At 35.2% G+C, this 16068-nt stretch overlaps 1 protein-coding gene across 2 annotated transcripts in view; it reads left to right on the forward strand.

The window, feature by feature from the left end:
• Positions 1-16068, forward strand: part of TRPM7 (transient receptor potential cation channel subfamily M member 7) — a 123184-nt gene that overhangs the window by 76284 nt on the left and 30832 nt on the right. For both annotated transcript variants that reach the window (XM_047075116.1, XM_047075115.1), the window contains exons 18-26: positions 778-933; positions 1011-1154; positions 3375-3503; positions 5355-5633; positions 7842-8016; positions 10264-10390; positions 11877-12061; positions 12736-12868; positions 13705-14420. In XM_047075116.1, coding sequence (XP_046931072.1) covers positions 778-933; positions 1011-1154; positions 3375-3503; positions 5355-5633; positions 7842-8016; positions 10264-10390; positions 11877-12061; positions 12736-12868; positions 13705-14420 — 2044 coding nt within the window. The remainder of the gene's footprint in view (positions 1-777; positions 934-1010; positions 1155-3374; positions 3504-5354; positions 5634-7841; positions 8017-10263; positions 10391-11876; positions 12062-12735; positions 12869-13704; positions 14421-16068) is intronic.

Genomic DNA, 16068 nt, shown 5'->3' on the forward strand with positions numbered 1-16068 from the left:
ATTAACCAATAGAAAACCTGATACACAATTATAATTTCTTTGTGTTTTAGGATTTTGCAATAATACATAAAATTTTACAAATAAACTTGTTTGTTTATAGAGGCACAAGGTGAATAATCATGTTATGACATGGAACACTTGCATTGAGATTTAGGATAAAATTACGCACATAGCAATTTCATAAGGCTTTAATTTTATTTAAACAAAAATGTGTTTTCTGAACAGATTATAAACTGTTTTTTTTATTTTTTTATTTTTTATTTTTTTAATTTTTTTTTTAACGTTTATTTATTTTTGAGACAGACAGAGACAGAGCATGAACGGGGGAGGGGCAGAGAGAGAGAGGGAGACACAGAATCGGAAGCAGGCTCCAGGCTCTGAGCCATCAGCCCAGAGCCCGACGCGGGGCTCGAACTCACGGACCGTGAGATCGTGACCTGAGCTGAAGTCGGAGGCTTAACCGACTGAGCCACCCAGGCGCCCCTGAACTGTTTTTTTTTTAAAGGACACATCTATAATAATTTTTCTATAATAATTATTAAGTCTTTTCTATATCATCATAATCATAATACTGACATGTTTTGTTACTCCTTAAAATAATTCAACCTGGGCCTCTTTAAATATAATATGTAAGTAAAAAATGATGTTTTTGAGTTTTTTTTTCCCCTATGCTAACAGGGGCAAACTGGCTAACTAATAATCAAGATATTTAATAGCTTTTTATTCTTGAAGGTCATTAATTTTAAAATGTAAACTTACGTGCTTCTAAATTTTTAGGTCATATTAAGCATTTTAGTTCCGCCTGCCATATTAATGCTAGAATATAAAACAAAGGCAGAAATGTCTCATATTCCACAATCTCAAGATGCCCATCAAATGACAATGGAAGATAGCGAAAACAACTTTCAGAACATAGCAGAAGAGATTCCCATGGTAAGGAAGAAAAATGTTTTTAAGTAAATATAAATTTTTTGTGAATAAATATATGATAAGTGTTATTTTTATTTTAGGAAGTGTTTAAAGAAGTAAGAATATTGGACAGCAATGAAGGAAAGAATGAAATGGAGATACAAATAAAATCAAAAAAGCTTCCCATTACACGAAAGTTTTATGCCTTTTATCATGCACCAATTGTAAAATTCTGGTTTAATACGGTATGTTGTATGTTTTTAAGCTGTATGAGCATAACAGTTTTAAAGGATAGGCTTTAGGGGACCTTTGGTCTAAAGTCCGTATTAACTTTGACATAACTTAGATTACTGACAAGCCATTTTCCATTTAAAAGAGCACATGTTTAACTTAGTTTTATCTCATTTGCCGTCATAAAAAATGACAAACACTAACAAATCTTAGATCAAATTGAAACTAGAAATTTTCTAAGCAAAATTGTGATAGCCATATGCCTTTGTAAGTGGGTATCAAATACTAATTGTCCACCAAAAACATTGGCAAAAGTTAACCAGAAGAGACACTGTGTCAGTATGTCAGAAAGACATGTCTTTGTGCTTTAGGATTTTTGCAGAGAATGTGTAGACTTTTTTTTTTTCCAACGTTTTTTTTGTTTGTTTGTTTGTTTGTTTTTATTTATTTTTGGGACAGAGAGAGACAGAGCATGAACGGGGGAGGGGCAGAGAGAGAGGGAGACACAGAATCGGAAACAGGCTCCAGGCTCTGAGCCATCAGCCCAGAGCCCGATGCGGGGCTCGAACCCACGGACCGCGAGATCGTGACCTGGCTGAAGTCGGACGCTCAACCGACTGCGCCACCCAGGCGCCCCTAGACTTTTTGAAATGAACCTTTTTGCAGTGTTAATTTGAAGGTCAGAAGTAATCTAGGTCATTCATATCGTTTTATTTATCGGCTTATTTCCTTAATCGTACTGTAGTACATGTTTTATCATCTGACACATAATTGGCTTTTCTCTTGCTTTCTGGAAGAACAGTTTTTTTCTCCCAGGTAAATATGTCCATGGGGGAGAGGCTCACCTCAAGAAATATGTGAGATTAGCCCCAACTTTTAACCATGGGTTGAGTGAATGAGTTTTTATTCCCCTTCCCAGAAAAATTCTTAAAAAAAAAATTTTTTTTAATGTTTATTTATTTTTGAGAGAGACAGAGTACGAGTGGGAGAGGGGCAGAGAGAGGGAGACACAGAATCTGAAGCAGGCTCCAGGCCTTGAGCCCTCAGCACAGAGCCCGACGGAGGGCTCAAACTCACAGACTGCAAGATCATGACCTGAGCTGAAGTTGGATGCTTAATTGACTGAGCCATCCAGGCGCCCCCCAGAAAAATTCTTAAATTGTGTATTTTGTCATTATTTTATTGTTTTTCACTTTCATCACGTTTGCATTCATGTGAGTGACTATTTAAAAAGGGATAGCCCTGGTGGCCAAATAGAGATATCTCTTTCTTCTTATTTATTGGAGTTTACTTCCCTACCCTGCCATATCTTTAATCATGAATATGGCTTATTTTAACACTTGGAGAGGCAAGGAGAGTGATGTGAGGATTCTTGAATACAATTGTTTAAGGGTCAGCTAAGTCTTGGGTCTCCTCTGAAATGAAATGACTCTTCAGATGTTGTTATACATAGATCTTATCACTTTACCCCAATCTTTTCTGTTAAGAGTATCACAAGTGGGATGATCCCTTACCTAGGGAAGATGCTTTTTTTTGTTCTTAATTTGTTTATTTTGAGAGAGCGAGAAAGAGAGAGTGACATGCTAGCAGGGAAGGGCAGAGAGAGGGAGAGAGAGAGAATCCCAAGTAGGCCTATGCCATCAGGTCAGTGCAGAGCCCAATGTAGGACTCAATCCCATGAACTATGAGATCATGACCTGAGCCAAAATCAAGAGTGGGATGCTTAACCAACTGAGCCACCCCTGTGCCCCAGGAAAATGGTTTTCATATCTGTTTTCATTTCTTGGGATTCAAATCCACAGTGACTGGGAGTTAGGAAAATACCAGTTGTATTTCTGGGAATGCTGTTTGGTTGGGGGAAGAAGGAAGCAGGTAGTATTTGTTTCTTGATGATGATAGTGATGAATTTCTATAATATATTTAATATATAGGTATAAGTTAAATGGAATTATATGAACTATGCTGAGAACATAAATCTTGTATAATTTCTCCTGTGTGAAGTACTGAAAAGTCATCAAAGTTCTAGAACAACACAGTTATACTCTGGGAACCATTTGTATTTTGATTGATAAAAGCAGTGTATACACTGAAGAGTTACTTCTAAAACTTTAATGATTGAAGCTGGGAGATAGTTCACAGGGGTTCATTTAGTCTCTTTCTGTGTGTTTGAAAATTTTTATAGTAAAACATTTTACTTCATAATACTATTTATATTTTGTATTTTTTTCAATTAGCTGGCATACTTAGGATTTCTGATGCTTTATACATTTGTGGTTCTTGTACAAATGGAACGATTACCTTCAGTTCAAGAATGGATTGTTATTGCTTATATTTTTACCTATGCTATCGAGAAAGTCCGTGAGGTATGTCTTTAGTTTTTCCTACCAGTAACTTACTATATGTGTGGAAGGTGTTTTGTTTGTTTTTTGGTATGGGTATGGGTATGTGTATGTGTATGTGTTATCATTTCAGTAGGTGATGACATTATAGAACATGTTTATTTTTACTGTTATAAAAATTGTGGTGTAAGAATAGAAATCAGTGGGGGTGCCTGGCTGGCTCAGTTGATGAAGTGTCTGACTCTTTTTTTTTTTTTTTTTTTTTTGAGACAGAGAGAGACAGAGCATGAACGGGGGAGGGTCAGAGAGAGAGGGAGACACAGAGTCTGAAACAGGCTCCAGGCTCTGAGCAGTCAGCACAGAGCCCGACTCGGGGCTCGAACTCACGGACCGCGAGATCATGACCTGAGCCGAAGTCGGCCGCTTAACTGACTGAGCCACCCAGGCGCCCCAAGTGTCTGACTCTTGATCTGAGGATCATGAGTTCATGTTTTATATATTTATGGAATCTGTTGTTTTACAAACATGTTTGAAAAAATTAAATTGTTAAATGAAAAAAGTTGCAAAGAATTTTTTTAAGTGCACATTCATAAAATAGTTCTGTAAGGATTCTTTAGATTATAATAACAGTGGTTGCCTCTAGTCGGAAGGGAAGTTAATTGGCTGAGGAACCAAGAGTGGATGGGAGACTTTTCAATACTTACTTTTTTTAATGTTTATTTACTTTTGAGAAGAGAGAGAGAGAGCAAGCACAAGCCAGGAAGGAGCATAGAGAGGGAGGGCATTCAGAATCTGAAGCAGGCTCCGTGCTGACAGCAGAGAGCCCGATGTGGGGCTCAAACTCGTGAACCATGAGATCATGACCTGAGCCAAAGTCAGACACCTAACCGACTGAGCCACCCAGGCGCCCCTTCAGTACTTATTTTTATATACACTATAATTTTAAAGCTGTAAATATATTACCATTCCTCACCCAAAAAATTTTTTTTTTAATTTTTATATTTAAGGGAAGAGATAAGTACAGGTACTTAAACCACTGAGTTGTTTACTTTCTGCAAATAAGACACCTTTGGAAGATTCTACTAGGATATTCTTTTGTTGTTTCGATGAAAAATAAAACAACTTTCAGAAGTATCTCACTTTCTAGAGAACTGTGTTCTAATTTGAGATTTTCAAATTATTAGTAAGATGACCTTGATTGAATAGGTCATTTATTTGTGGGTATATATACATACTTATATGGGTTTATATATACACACACATATATGTATGTGGAATGAGGACAAGTAGTATCTGTCTCTGATAATCTTACTGAATTGTTTTAGTGGTCAAATACATCATCAGATGCCAAGATAATCAAACATATTTTGCCAAATGCCATGTGAGAAATACTGTATAATTTCACTTATATATGAGATCCAACAACAAAAAAAAAAACCAAACAAGCAAACACAAAAACAGACCTGTAAATACAGAGAACAAAGTGATGGTGGAGGAGGAGGAGAGGAGAGATTGGCAAAACGAGTGAAGGGGAGTAGGAGGTACTGACTTGTAGTTATGGAATGAATAAGTCATGGGGCTGAAATGTACAGCATAGTTGGAATATAGTCATTGGTATTGTAACAGCATTGTGTGGTGACAGATGGTAGCTACACTTGTGAACATAGCATAAGGTATAGAGTTGTTGAATCACTATGTTGTATACATAAAGCTAATGTAACATGTGTTAACTGTACTTCAATTAAAAAAAATACTTTGAAATATTAAAAGATATAAAATTCTACTGTGATATTATAATTGAATGATGGTATATGTTTTAATAGGAAGAAACTGATTTCTTACACAGCTTAGATTTTTTTTTTTTTTTATCCTTAGATCTTTATGTCTGAAGCTGGGAAAATAAGCCAGAAGATTAAAGTGTGGTTTAGTGATTACTTCAATATCAGTGATACAATTGCTATAATTTCTTTCTTCATTGGATTTGGACTAAGATTTGGAGCAAAATGGAACTTTGAGAATGCATATGATAATCATGTTTTTGTTGCTGGAAGATTAATTTACTGTCTTAACATAATATTTTGGTATGTGCGTTTGCTAGACTTTCTAGCTGTAAATCAACAGGCAGGACCTTATGTAATGATGATTGGAAAAATGGTAAGTTGAGAGGCATCTAATAATATTCATGGGTTTATTGATATGTTTTCTTAAAATCATAAAAACCTGTTACTAACATAGTTTTGCTTGAATTAGAGAATGTTACTTCATTTTTATTTGCTTCATACTTCAAATCAGCCATTCCTCCAGATATTAACTTTTGAAGAAAATATGTGATGGGATAAGATTATGAAAACCATATTTTTTTGTTTTATCTTAAAATGTTTTAGTTTTTAAATGCTACTTTCTAGAAGCATTTGAGATGAGAATGAAAAATACAAGTTTATTAGCTACTTGTTGAAGTTCTTTTCGTCTTTACTACTACTACTACTACTACTACTACCCTAAACCAGTCCATCATCTGGCACCTGCAGTAATGTAGTAAAATCTGTTTACTCATAACCACTGTGGCCTATCTTTATATTATAGCTAGAGTAATTTCAAACTGCATATCTGAATATATCATACCCGCTTTGTAAAAAATCTAAAGCTTTTTCATTACCCCTAGAGATCATTATACTTAATGAAATCCTTAAACCCTGCCCAGTATGACTTCTTGCTTTTCTTTTTTTACTTTTAATTTTGAGTTAATTATAGATTCACATGCAGTTTTAAGAAATGATGGAGATCTTATGTACTTTTTACCTTGTTTCTTCCAATAGAAACATCTTCCTTGCTTTCTAAGTCTCATGTCTTTTTTTTTTTAATATATGAAATTTATTGTCACATTGGTTTCCATACAACACCCAGTGCTCATCCCAAAAGATGCCCTCTTCAATACCCATCACAGAGATCTAAGTCTCATCTCTTAACCAGTTTTTGACCTCTTAACTATGCTGTAGTCATACAGGCTTTTCTCTAATTTTTTTAACATAGTCCCTATCATGGTACCATAGCTTATGTTCTTCTTTCTGCCAGAAATGACTACCCTTATCTACACTGACATCCTTAGCTTTTTTGACTAAGTTAGGTTTATCCTACAGATCACATCTCCAACATGATTTTTTTAGGGGAGTTTTTTTTATCTTTTTCTGCTAGATCAGGTTTATTTGCTGTATAATTTTATGGGGCCCATGTTCCTCTTCTACAGAATATTTATATCTGTCTAACTATATTTTATTTTATTAAAAAAAATTTTTTTAACATTTATTATTGAGAGACAGAGACAGCATGAGCATGGGAAAGGCAGAGAGAGGGGAGATACAGAATTATTGTTAATTTATTGCAAATATATGCAAATGTCATAATAATTATTTAGGTTGATTTATTGTAGTAGATTAAAGTACAGATTTATTGTAAATGTAGTCTCTTAATCTGTGTGGGTCTTCCCCCTGTAGATTATTATTTGTGTATGAATACTATGTTGTTGGAGTAAGACAGTATTCACTTTTTTAGATGTAAATACTGAGCACTTGTACACTTAGATAAGTGGATAGAAATTAACTCTTAGAATTCTTGAATAATGATTTCACTTAATTCTTAGAATTCTTGAGTAATGATACCAAAATTCACATTGTGATTTAACAGTAAATTTTTTTTTATTGATTTATTAGGTGATAGTTCAATTAGGCTCTTTTTCAACTTTGTTGAAATTAAAGAATTGCAGACTACCTGATTTGTAAAAGGATTTTTTAGTCATTTATTAGTTTCATTTATTTTTTCAACACCCATGCTGATAATTCAGTTTATTGTTTTACTTAGCTCCTAGGAGGTTTTCACAGTGTAGGATAAGGCACCATGGTGTGGAGTTCAAGATGGGTGAGAACAAATACCTTTTTGTATATGAAGTGGGCAAAGAACAAATATCAAAGGGAGGTAGAAGAGCGAGTCTGAACCTCCAGTATAACAATACAACAATTTTAAGAAAGAGCACATGTGGAAATTGATTCCCTGAATCTGCCCATGTGTCTATACCTCTTTAAATCTTCATGGACTCAAGATAAGCAGACTCCAGTTGGAACCAAGGATGTGGTTCATTGTATAGAAAATGATCTGAACCTGTCTAGCTTCACAAATCAATTTTTACATAATCTCCTTGACATTAAGGTTTATGTAGTGATGAGATTTTTCCTGAATGCTAATACTAGAAATAAAAAGAAATACAAAAGATTCTAGTTGTCTATTACAACGTTAAAAACTATTTTAACATGAATAATTGTCATTGTTTTTAAATTCCCATATATTTTAACGTTGTTCATTTTTTAACAGGTAGCCAATATGTTCTACATTGTAGTGATTATGGCTCTTGTATTACTTAGTTTTGGTGTTCCCAGAAAAGCAATACTTTATCCTCGTGAAGCACCTTCTTGGACTCTTGCTAAAGATATAGTTTTTCATCCATACTGGATGATTTTTGGTGAAGTTTATGCATATGAAATTGATGGTAAGGGTTTATGTTTACAAATTCATCTTTTGGTTATTTTATGTTTTAAAGTTAGATTGCATTACAGTAATATTACATATTTTCACAAGTCAAAATATTACTAACCTAAGCCCTCTCAAAATACATTAGTTTAGCCCAGGGGGAGGAAAAGAACTACAAAAATTAATTGGAAAAAAGTATTTTTAGAACTTTTTCAGCCATAAATGGAAATCTGGCCTAACCTGGCTTACAAAATAAGGACATATATTAGCTCATGTGACACAGAATTCAGAGGTAGTGGTCTTTGGAGTTTGTTAATTCATAGCTGTTAACATTTGTTCTTTATTATCCCACTGCTCTGTAATCGCAATGTCTGATTCATACAGGTTTCCTTTATGATTGGAAGATTGTCACTAGTAGAGGAAAGAGAGTGTTTTCTTTGGTTCCCTTAAGGGTAAAATGTCCCTTTCCCAGAAGCCCCCTATTGAACCTGTTCTTTCAAACTCATTAGCTCACATTGGCCTCATTCTGCTTATCTCCGAAACAGTTGGGGTGAGGGTAATAGGATTAGAACTAATCCAAATATGGTAGTGGATAAACTCTTGAATTACAAAATTCAACTGCACAGGTAATAAACTTTTTAAAATTGTTTTAGCTCATGAGGCTAGATAGCTTGTGAACATGGGTGATGCTGCCAGCTTTCAGGGACGTTCTACAGACCTCTACATTTGCATTATAGAATCTTTATTTTGCATTATAGAATCTTTGTTAGTTTTGCTCTTGATCTCTTTTATACTCTCTCTCATCTTTATTCCTCCCTCACCCCATACCTGTGTTGCTCCCTAGGCACCTATTTACTTAGAGGATGGTTGTTACCAGATTTTGCTTAAAACTGTGAGGTTTTACCAGTCTGGTCAAATTTTATGTTTAATGCTTTCCTGTTTAATGCCCTTTTCAGGTTTTCATTTTCTGCTTTTTTTCTGATGTAGTTCTAGTTTAGTATTATAAAGTATTGGATATAGCTTTTTAGTCTCCTTCCTTCTCTTCCTTGGGTACTTGCTTTGTCAAACTAATGTGAATAGAATAGAAATAGATTCCTAAAGCTTTTTTTTAAAAAAATGTTGAGAGAGAGAGAGCGCGCGTGCGCACACACACACAATGGGAGGGGCAGAGAGAGGATCCCAAGCAGGCTCCTCTTGCTGTCAGCAGAGTCCAAGTCGGGCCTCAAACACACGAACCATGAAATAGTGACCTGAGCCGAAATTAAGAGTCAGAGTCTTAAGTGACTGAGCCACCCAGGCACCCCAAGAGTCATAACGCTTTTTAAGACCAAAAAAACGTTGTGCATTTGAGTGTTTCAGTGGTGTATATATTTTTAAATGATTACTAAACAAATGCTAATTATAAGCATTTATATAAAACTTGTCACTAATTCATGATTATTTAATTCTAATGCTTACCCTACTTAAATTATTTTGCTTTATTCTTTTAATACCCTGGTGGGTACTAAAGCCCTTCCCTTCCTTGTTTTTATTCAGCTGTGTTCTGGTTTCAGAAACATTCCTGGTGAGGTTGATGAAAACCAAGGAATTAAAATCTAATCATTATCTATTTGAAAGGCACTTAAACCACTCTTTCAACCTTCTTTTGTGACATAGTAAGATAAACTCAGTAATCTTCATGTTTGTAAATTTACTATGAGTTTACCATACCCTTTTATAGTTGTTATTTTTTCTTACAGAAATGCTGTAGTGTGGCTAAATCTGGGAATTTTCTTCTACTTAATGTTCCTTGAACTAAACCCTGCCTTGAATTGCATACATAATACAACTGTATACCGTCTCATCTAGATTAGGGTGGTTAGAACAGATACCCACATCCTTCACAAAGTTTTTCTATTTTGGATTTTTTGAGAAAGAGACTGAGAGAGAGAACATGAGCGCAAGCCAGGGAAGGGCAGGAGTGGGAGGGAGAGTCTTAAGCAGGCCCACATGCAGCACAGAACCTGATGGGGGGCTCCATCTCAGGACTGTGGGATCATGACCTAAGTAGAAATCAAGAGCGGGACGCTTAATCAACTGAGTCACTCAGGTGCCCCTATGTTGGAATATTTTTAAGTTTGTGTTCCAACTGCTTGCCCAGAAGCTTTTACTAGAATCTGAAACAGATTTCTACATAATCGAAACTTCCTTCAAAAGTATGTAAATACTAATTTAAAATAGTTACTGGTGTGAATACTATATCTAAACTGTTTTCTTCTTTCCAAAGTGTGTGCAAATGATTCCACTATCTCTCAAATCTGTGGTCCTGGGACATGGTTGACTCCATTTCTTCAAGCGGTCTACCTCTTTGTACAGTATATCATTATGGTCAATCTTCTTATTGCATTTTTCAAGTAAGAATTTTATGCAGTTGCTTATTATAATGAGATCATTTAATATATAGTTTTCATTTTGAAGGATATGTACAAAATTTCAAATACAAAAACTTCGTAGAGCTTAAACTATTAAAATTATCTTTGAAAATTACGAATAGGAAGGCATGCTTTTTCTTTTTTTTTTTTTTTTGTTTTTTGTTTTTTAATTTTTTTTTCAACGTTTATTTATTTTTTGGGACAGAGAGAGACAGAGCATGAACGGGGGAGGGGCAGAGAGAGGGAGACACAGAATCGGAAACAGGCTCCAGGCTCTGAGCCATCAGCCCAGAGCCTGACGCGGGGCTCGAACTCACGGACCGTGAGATCGTGACCTGGCTGAAGTCGGACGCTTAACCGACTGCGCCACCCAGGCGCCCCAAGGCATGCTTTTTCAAATCAACATGCAGTTCTTTTATAAATTTAACCTTGATTTGGTAGTTTTACTATGTTGCCAAGGAATACACATTTAGTATATAAAACAGAAAGGCAAATAGAAAATTCATCAGTAATCTCATTTATATTTTTTGGTGTACCTCTTTCTGTTATTTTTTATGAATATTTGTGAATACTTTTCTGTTCAGAAATAATGTTCTTATATTTTGTATACTGTTTTTAATTAAGCAAAACATGACTATTATTCAACATTAATAAATACCCCTCTCCAGTTTTTTTTAATGTTTATTTATTTATTTTGAGAGACAGTGAGCGGGGGAGAGACAGAAAGAGCCTCTCAAGCAGGCTCTGAGCTGTCAGTGCAAAGCCAGATATGGGACTTAAACTCACAAGCAGTTAGATCATGACCTGAGCTAAAATCAAGAGTGGGACGCTTAACTGATGAAGCCACCCAGGCACCCCACTCCAGTTTCAGGAATATCTGATATTCCATGATAGAGCCTAATTTTTCAACCAATATGTTACATTGTTGAGTTTGTCTATAATTTTTTTGTTCTCAAAAACCATGTGGTTAAATTTTTATCCATCCTTAAGTATGTTTTCCTAAAAGTTGAACTGTTTGATATATGCATTTTTAGGACTTTCTGCATTTAAACTAAAGTAGACTTGCATCCTCAAATATCTGCCAACACTAGGTATTGTTATCTTTAATGGTTGCTAGTTTGATAGTATATAAAAGTATATTGTTTTTATTTGCGCTTACTTTGCTTCTACTAAGATTATTATTTTCTTATGGTTTTGTCATTTGTATATAATTTTAAAATTTTAGGATCATATTTTCTGCTCATTTTTCTGGGAGTTTATAATTAAGACCTTCAGTAGTATCAAACTTGTGCCTTATACTTACTGCATGTATTTTTTCCAGTTTCTCATTTGCCTTTTAGTTTATGTATGGTAGAGTACTCTTTGGAATCCTTGTTTAGAACGGAATTATAATAAAATATCTAGTATTTAAAACTTTAAAGTATGATTAACTATGTTTGTTTTATTTTTTTTTCCTTTGTTATTCAAGTAATGTGTATTTACAAGTAAAGGCAATTTCCAATATTGTATGGAAGTACCAGCGTTATCATTTTATTATGGCTTATCATGAGAAACCAGTTCTGCCTCCACCACTTATCATTCTCAGCCATATAGTTTCTCTGTTTTGCTGCATATGTAAAAGAAGAAAAAAAGATAAGACTTCAGATGGACCAAGTAAGTAAAATATATTAAGGCAAATATTTGTGTTTTATCACTTATCAGTACTACACTGAAGGCTAAGTGTTAACTTTGTTCAGAAGACTTAATTGCTAATGTTACTATAAAAACTTCTGTTGAATATGTCTGAACATAAAAGAATTTTGAGTATACTACAATGTCTATAAAACTGAATTTAGTAATAAACTTCCTTTTGAGTGTGGTATGTCTGTTTGTTTTCATTAAAATGATAATGGAAACCGTAACATTTGCTGTTCTATAAACCGTTTTTGCTGCTCTGAACAATAATACTTTTATTCTGTATACTACATGAGACTAATCATACCAAACCTTGCTTTTAATTTTACAATGGTTTTCTGCTCTACTAAATTGGTTCTTAAATTCCTCTACCTAGATAAATGAGGGGGAGGTATAAAGAGAAAGATAGGGTTAAGAGTATTTAATAGGAAAATGAAAATCAGAAGAGGATGAGGTACCTGAAACTATTCTGCTAAAGAAAAAAAAAAAAAGGAAATATCTGCCCATTGCTTTAGAAACACTACAGTAAAAAGAGAATAAGTATATAGATGATGGATATAGTCTTATGAACCCTGAATAATTCATAAGACCCATGACTGCAATTTGATATCTTGATAGTCTTCATTGATTTTTTTGTTCTTTTCCCTGCTTAGAACTTTTTTTAACAGAAGAAGATCAAAAGAAACTACATGACTTTGAAGAGCAGTGTGTTGAGATGTATTTTAATGAAAAAGATGACAAATTCCATTCTGGGAGTGAAGAGAGAATTCGTGTCACTTTTGAAAGGTTCAGAAGCTTTTTAATTATAATTGATATGTCAGAGTGGGTTTTTTTTTTTTTTTTTCAACGTTTATTTATTTTTGGGACAGAGAGAGACAGAGCATGAACGGGGGAGGGGCAGAGAGAGAGGGAGACACAGAATCGGAAACAGGCTCCAGGCTCTGAGCCATCAGCCCAGAGCCCGACGCGGGGCTCGAACTCACGGACCGCGAGATCGTGACCTGGCTGAAGTCGGACGCTTAACCGACTGCGCCACCCAGGCGCCCCGAGTGGGTTTTTTTTTTATGTCTTCTACATGCCCATTGTTCAATTTATGTTTGTCAAATAAGTAAACTTAATAATAGTTTTACATATTGGAAGACAATTCAGTTCTTTACTTCTAATACTTAGTGTAAGTCAATTTCTTGTTATTTTTTGACCTTGTTATAGAGGACAGTGAAGAGTCAGTGGAGAAAAGTGAAACTATCCTTATTGTTTTAAAGCATTTTTTTTTTCCCATTAGCTTTGCTACATTCTGGAAGCAGATGGTAATGTTAGTTCTTTATATATGTAGCTTTATACATATTTGTGTGTGTGTTACTTTGATGTGCAGAAATCATAATAAATAGCCTATGGAACAAAAATGTTTTATGAACTCTTACATTTTACTATAATAGAATTAGCAGTGGATCCTTCTTAAACATTAAGTGTGCCTTTTATAAATAAATAATCATATTTTATATCTTACCTTGTGTGAGTACATGTAAAATTTCTTTTTACCATTGGCATTTATTGAGATTACAGAAAGAATCTCTCAAACATTAATTTTTAACATTTATAAAAAGCCTGTGTTTCTCCTACAGGGTGGAGCAGATGTGCATTCAAATTAAAGAAGTTGGAGATCGTGTCAACTATATAAAAAGATCATTACAGTCATTAGATTCTCAAATTGGCCATTTGCAAGATCTTTCAGCCCTGACTGTAGATACATTAAAAACACTCACTGCCCAGAAAGCTTCAGAAGCTAGCAAAGTTCACAATGAAATCACACGAGAATTGAGTATTTCCAAACATTTGGCTCAAAACCTTATTGATGATGGTCCTATAAGACCTTCTGTATGGAAAAAGCATAGTGTTGTAAATACACTTAGCTCCTCTCTTCCCCAAGGTGGTCTTGAAAGTACTAATCCTTTTCTTTGCAATATTTTTATGAAAGATGAAAAAGATACCCAATGTAACATATTTGGTCAGGATTTACCTGTAATACCCCAGAGAAAAGAATTCAATTTCCCAGAGGCTGGTTCCTCTTGTGGTGCCTTATTCCCAAGTGCTATTTCTCCTCCAGAACTGCGACAGAGACCACATGGGGTAGAAATGTTAAAAATGTTCAGTAAAAATCAAAAATTAGGCAGTTCATCTAATAGCATACCACATCTGTCATCCCCACCAACCAAATTTTTTGTTAGTACACCTTCCCAGCCAAGTTGTAAAAGCCACTCAGAAACTGTAACCAAAGATCAAGAAACTGTTTGCTCTAAAGCTGCAGAAGGAGATAATGTAGAATTTGGAGCATTTGTAGGTAAGTTTGGCAAACTAACATTTGTATATAAATATTATTTATTTTTTAATTATCACCTGGGGTGCCTGGGTGGCTCAGCTGGTTGGGCCTCTGACTTCAGCTCAGGTCATGATCTCACGGTTCATGAGTTTGAACCGCATCAGGCTCTGTGCTGACAGCTCGGAGACTGGAGCCTGCTTCAGATTCTGTGTCTCCCTCTCTCTCTGCCCTTCCCCCCGTTCATGCTCTGTCTCTCTCAAATATAAATAAACATTAAAAATTACAATTATCACCTTAGAAATAAAAATAAGTAGCTAATTAATAAAACTATGAACTTGTATGATAAGTGGACTACTTTTCATAGAGTATAGTTCAAAAATTTCTAAAAGGAATCAAGTCGGGGAAATAGGTTGAAATTGAGCTGTAATAGTTCTATTGGCACATTCTTCTATAATACTATATTGGTTTTTTTACTATAATTAACTATAATAACAGTTGTATGTAAAACTTACTTGGGCTCTTTTGAATTTGAGACTCTTCTACTGAATTCAGTTAACTAGTTGACAGAACCTGAGTTATTCATAAATGTTAAATATTTGGGGAATAATAGAAAGGTACAGAGGAGGCTAGATAGAAATAACTGGAAAAGATCAGTGTCTTACAAATAGGGTGACCATATAATTTTTCAGCCCAACCAGTACACTTTTGAGAGTGACAGGGCACAGTAAATTACATTAGGGCAATAGGGAAAACCAGGACTCTGCTTGGAAAGTGGAGGATTTATGGTCAACCCATTTATATACCCAGAGAGAGGAGCATTTCAGAAAGGAATGACTCATTCTTAACACGTCAGCTAGCTGAAGTAAAATAAGGACTGAAAATGTATTTATTTTGGCAGTAATAATAAATTAATGACCTTTGTGAAATCTGTTTCAGTGAAGCAGTTGAGGCAGAAGCCAGATTATATTGAAATAAAGTGTGAATGAGAGGAGGAAATGTAAAGAGGGAGACTGCAGATGGGATGGGCAATTAAAAGCTTACTATTAAGGCAGGGCGCCTGGGTGGCTCAGTTGGTTGAGTGTCCGACTTCAGCTCAGGTCATGATCTCACAGCCCGTGGGTTTGAACCCCGCGTCAGGCTGTGTTGACAGCTCAGAGCCTGGAGCCAACTTCGAATTCTGTGTCTCCCTCTCTCTGCCCGTCCCCTGCTCACGCTCTGTGTCTCTCTCCTTCAAAAAATAAACATTAAAAAAGAAGATTAAAAAAAAAACAAGCTTACTATAAATATAAAAAGAAAGAACTCATAATGTGGTTTTTGTGTAAGGTTTTTTATTTGTTTTGTTTATTTTTAATTATTTTTAATGTTTATTTGAGAGAGAGAGGCAGCGTGAGCAGGGGAGGAGCAGAGAGAATGGGAGACACAGAATCCGAAGCAGGCTCCAGGCTCCAAGCTGTCAGCATAGAGCCTGATGTGTGGCTTAAACCCACAAACCGTGAGATCATGGCCTGAGCTGAAGTCAGACACTCAACCAACTGAGCCACCCAGGCGCCCCTTACTTGTTTTATTTTTAATGATGGAGAGACCTAAGCATATTTAAATGTTGACAGTGTATCATATGGAAGGAAAAGATGAAGAGGGAACACTTCATAGAGCTAACGTTTCCTTGCAT

The sequence above is a fragment of the Lynx rufus genome, unplaced genomic scaffold, assembly GCF_022079265.1.
Source record: "Lynx rufus isolate CCGP_SWC_20201006 ecotype Redwood Valley unplaced genomic scaffold, mLynRuf1.p SCAF_13, whole genome shotgun sequence".
Classification (NCBI taxonomy): Eukaryota; Metazoa; Chordata; class Mammalia; order Carnivora; family Felidae; genus Lynx; species Lynx rufus.